The sequence below is a fragment of the Macaca fascicularis genome, chromosome 6 (assembly GCF_037993035.2).
Source record: "Macaca fascicularis isolate 582-1 chromosome 6, T2T-MFA8v1.1".
Classification (NCBI taxonomy): Eukaryota; Metazoa; Chordata; class Mammalia; order Primates; family Cercopithecidae; genus Macaca; species Macaca fascicularis.
The window spans coordinates 153,306,955-153,312,012 of NC_088380.1; the positions used below are offsets into that span (position 1 = coordinate 153,306,955).

General features: G+C 40.2%; 1 protein-coding gene across 1 annotated transcript; it reads right to left on the reverse strand.

Annotated features, from left to right (window-relative positions):
• Window positions 1–538: 538 nt before the first annotated feature.
• On the reverse strand, window positions 539–3,528 carry GPR151 (G protein-coupled receptor 151). The gene has a single exon (XM_015452086.4). It carries the CDS (start codon window positions 3,518–3,520, stop codon window positions 2,261–2,263), a length of 1,260 nt encoding a protein of 419 aa, XP_015307572.3. The 5' UTR covers window positions 3,521–3,528; the 3' UTR covers window positions 539–2,260.
• Between the last annotated feature and the right edge of the window lie 1,530 nt (window positions 3,529–5,058).

Consider the following 5,058-nt stretch of genomic DNA (forward strand, 5'->3'; position numbering starts at 1 on the left):
GCTTGCCAAGAGGAGCACAACTATAATGTAGTATGTAGAAATATGACTGTCTCACAAGGGTAAAGTTTCCAGAATGCCTTATTTTGTTATTCTGAATTCCACATAGTATTGTTTGTCCACTTACTACATTGTTTCTCATAGTAGAGAAGTGAGAAGAAAACAGTTTGGTGATATCTGTTCTCATTTCCTACTTTTATCTTAAAAGTATCTGCTCGGGATTGAGCAGATAAGACACAAATCAAACTTCTCTAAGCAGATTTTTTAAGGGATCAAGTCAGGACTTACTTTGTGTATCAGGTTCTTAATGAAAGGTTCATTGTGATTACTCTTTGTTCCAGTGTCTGCATCTTGATTTGGTGCTTGTTAGCAAACTCTGAAAATAAGTTCACTCTGAGACATGTTCCAGTGTTAAGGTCAAATGGCCCCATAAAGCTCCATTGTTCCTAATAATGATTTTGGAATGATAATTCAAGACAAAGACAGCTTTAAATCTCCAGAAACAATCTGAAGTAAAACGTAATTTTATTTCTTTACAAGTTTAAAGTGTCAAACCCTGGAAGCTTACATCCTAAGTTTACTACATATAATGAACATAAAAACTATTAATTCAAATAATCACAGACAGTGATAATCCTTTCTGTAACTACCATATCACAAAACAATATTTTGGATTCTTGGGTTAAATTTTACTGTATTTGAATACATGAGCTTTACATAAAATTTGTAATGAAGGAAGTAAAAAGAATATAGCCCTACCTCCTGTGTTAAAAAGCAAACTATGACCACTTATGAAAAAGCAAAGAATCCGGAAACCCATACACAACATAAAAAACAACATCTTTTTTTTTTCCATAACATAATTCTTTATATTTCAGATTCTGCATTGCTTCGTTTGCCCTAAAGGCATTTTTCTGTTCTGAGGGAACCTTTCAGTGAAAATACCCGAGTTCTATAACAAAGTAATCAAGCATCATGGACGAATATCATTATACTTAAAAGGGGAAGAAATGTATCATAATCATGTTTTACTGGGTGTGTTTTACCTTGCCATAAAATGAATGGTTATTGCCTATTACTCAAATTTTACCATATGTCTGGGTACACAGTTTTACTGCTTTTCTTTCTGCATTGCCCTTATGCTTTTTATTTTGTATTCTTAACCAAATTCTGTCTTGTGTTTGTTGGATTTTCTCTTTTTAACATCAATCTCTTTCTCAGGTTGCTCGATTATTTTTATAACTTAGAAATCCTATAGTATTTTAAAAGTTGAGTAGGGTTCAAGTTCAGCGTTATGGGTGAGGGTAAGTTTAGTACCATTAACAAGAAAGATCACCATCTCCATCTTCTATTTATATTTGAGGAGTAAGCTATACCTATATCATTAACCATGGTTTATCTTGGGAGAAAGGAGATATTAAGAGGAACACATTTCTGCTTATAGAAAAATAACTGTCCCACATTCTGGAAGTGAAGAGAGGGCATTTTTAAAGTACTTTTCCCCCCCATATCAGACTATTGAAAGTCATTGGAAAGCTGCTAAAATTCTCAGAAACTGAAGACTCATTCAGGTAGCTTTAAAAAGTTCACTGAAGCAGGCTTTAGTATAAGTTGGAATTTATTTAAACTTAGCCAGAACCAGCCATGGGTTGAAATTAGTCCAGAATTGGAATCAGGTGCTGTTTCTTTTTCTTTGACCTTCAGTCATGAACATGATGATATGGACTTTTCATCAAGTAAATTAACATTTATTAAGTAAATGAAGATAACTAAAATTTATCATTAATGTGTTAAAAATCTCAAGTGAAAGTAGATTTTGAGCTTTGGTTATGTGAAATACAATTTGGTAGGTAAAATTAGGACTAGCAGGTCCAGGATGAAACTGAAGGTAGAGGGGCTCAGCTTTGACAGAACCTCTACTCCAGGCTCCAGCCGGTCCACTACAGGGCTGGTCCTAGGGGGTACCCAGTGAAACCATTGTGAACAAATGACAGAATAGCCGGGCTATCTAATCACTTTGACAGCAACATCTTTAAACAATTAAATTGTTTGGGAAGCCAGGTTCTAATTCTGAAACATAATTATCTATTCTAACATGGTTCTCTACTTACCACATTGCACATTTGGAAAGTGTAGATTGTGAAATATTTTTGTAATTCCTAATGGTAATAATTGTATTACAGTTTGTAAAGTCAGCAATATTGATAAGCAGCAGTACAAGTAAATACAATAATCACAATTTGTTTTGCTTTGAAACTTAAATCTATTTAACACCTTCCCCTGTCTCTTGATCTTCATGTTCCCAGGGGATAGGGTCATTGTCCTGTACAGAAGGGACTGTGTCCCTCTCATGCCAAAACTGCTCTACATCAGGAAGGACGGGAATCTCTGCCTTCTCAGTTTTCCCTTTGCCAGAGGAAGGAGAGCTGGGTTTCTCTTTTTCTGGTATGGATGCTGGGGATTCTGGAGATGGAACCTTGTCAGGAAGACCCTCTGAGTTGCCAGCTGGTATGTCCTGCGACTCTGAGATAGCTGGAGGTTTTTTGGTTATCATCCATTTCCATACACCTTTCAAGCCTTCCCTGAACTCCTCTGACATCACAAGAAAAATAAGAGGATTTGCTGAAGAGATGGAAAACATCAGGACTTGAGACAGGGCTATGAACCCTTGTGGTGGGGCCGGGCCTGCAGCCTTCAGATGCCATACCCACAGCCAAGCTACCCACTCGGGGAGCCACAGGAGAGCAGAGGTGATGGCGATGCTCAGCAGCATCACTGTGACTTGCTTTGAGCGTATCTGGTTTCTAAGATTTTGAGTCTTAGTTCCTCGTTTTTTACATTGGTCATAAGCTCTCCAGAAATAAAAGCTTGCAAAAAGTAATGGAAGGCCAAATGCCAGGAGTGGGTAGAGCTTACCAAACATTGACATAAACTCTTCAGCCACAGCTGGTACATCCACGAGGCACATTTCCACACCTTCATGATGCCTGATGGTGCTAAAGAACCATTCTGGCAGGGGTAACAGGCTGGCCACAGTCCAGATGGCCACCAGCACGGACCAGATGGTGTAGTTATGGATACTCACTTGCTTGGCCGGGTCACTTGCATACATGAAGCATATTTTGGCCACCACAACGATTGTCAGGCTCTTGGCTGCCATGCATGTGTGGATAAACCAGTCAGAGGACTTGCAGACAAACCAGCCTAGATCCCAAACACTTCTGGAGTATGCTGTAGCTCGGACAGGTGCAGAAAACAGCAGGAGAGAGAGATCAGCCAGGCTGAGATTCAGAATCAGGGAGTGGATCATGGATGGCTTTCCTTTCCAAGCATTGTGAAGGAGGATGCCAATCACACACAGGTTTCCCACGAAGCCCACCAGGCAGACAGCCACCAAGAGAGCCGGGATGATGGTTCTCCAGTCCTGGGAATCAGAGGGCATGTACCCTCCGGCAAAGTGGAGATGAGCAAAGGACACATTCATGCTGCTGGAGTTAGAGTCTGCAAAGGCAGCTGCCAGCATCACTCTTCACAGCTTCTTACAGAAGTTAGCTTCTTATTTAGGTTTGTCTTCCTGCCTGGGCTCTTTTGCATAGGAAATAAGTACTGCGTCGTCAGTGTCAAATGACACCTCTGGATCCTCCCCTTGCTTATTTCCTGAGAGCAGAATGTGGATGGAGGCTGGCTGTTAAGCTCTTCTCTGCTGCATACAATATACTTGTGACTGTACTGACTGTCAGATAGCAGGACCACATGGCTGCTGCTCATTAGCAAGTCTAATACCAAATCGTCAGCCCTGTGGAGTAATACAAATATACCCATAAATGATGAATGAAGAGAACATACATGTAAATGGCGTATGTTCCTTGGGGGTCACTAGAGCCAGTGAAGGCAATTATTTTCAACCAGCTGTTCCTAAAATCTTGACTGCAGTCTGTAATTTAGTGAACACTACATCTGAACCAAGTTCTTTGAACTTCACCTGATGGCCTGATCCAGTGGGTCTGGAGTAGGACCCACGAAATCATTTCTAACAAGTTCCCATGAGACTCTGATGCTGCAGGGTGGGAGACCACACTTTGAGAACCAGTGTTTTAAACAGAACTAAAGCTTCCCCCACCCACTCTGCAGAGATGAGCTTCCTCTTCTTTTCCCCAACCCTTACAACCACCTCAGTCCCATCAACAGCTGGCTGAGATCAAACACAGCTGGATAATGAAAACAAGTTAGAAGTCCTATTAAAAAAAATCTAATTATGGATGACTCTCAGTTTATTATGAGTTTTTAGAGGTAATTTTAGAGCTCCAAATTAGAACTGCTTTACATACTAATAAGACTTTTCAACAAGTGATGGTGATGAAGGCAACTGCATGATGAATTAAAGCTGCTTTTCAGAGAGCATTCCTAGAGGATTTACCATGACAAGAGGAATGAAAGAAAAATCAACAATATCTATGTGGAAGGCATTTAAGATTTTTTAAAAAATTATATTTTAAAGTTGGTAAAAATAATTTTGGGCTGGGCACACTGGCTCACGCCTGTAATCCCAGAATTTGGGGAGGTGGAGGCGGGAGGATTGCTTAAGGCCAGAAGTTCAAGACCAGACTGAGCAACAAAGTGAGACCCCTGCCCCCACCTCTAAGAAACAAATAAACCAGGCATGATGGCGTACACACTCTATCTAGAGACAGAGTGATCCTCTGTCTCTAGAAATAAAAAATTCTCAGATAAGATGATTTGGTAGAACTAGCCTTGAAATTTTAAAATAAGCAATGGATACTCTGGGGGGATTAGAGGAGCTCGAAATGTTCAGAGAACGGTGTTTGGGGGTTGATATGAAGATACATGCTACACTGAGTGTGGCTAGTCAGAAAAGCTAAACATGATATACAGGAGAGTATGCTGCTGCACTCAGACCTCTGGATTCTGGTACTGTGCTTTCATCAATTTTTCCCAACTAAGGAAGGGTCTAACGTTTTAAAATTCTTCAGTGTCCTAGAACTCAATAAATAAGTGCTGATCAGTATAGCTATTGGGACAGTGGTCAGTGGTGCTGGATTT

What these genes read in the sequence shown, in the direction of transcription:
- GPR151 (XM_015452086.4), bottom strand. Translation starts at nt 3,520, where the DNA reads ATGCTGGCAGCTGCCTTTGCAGACTCTAACTCCAGCAGCATGAATGTG.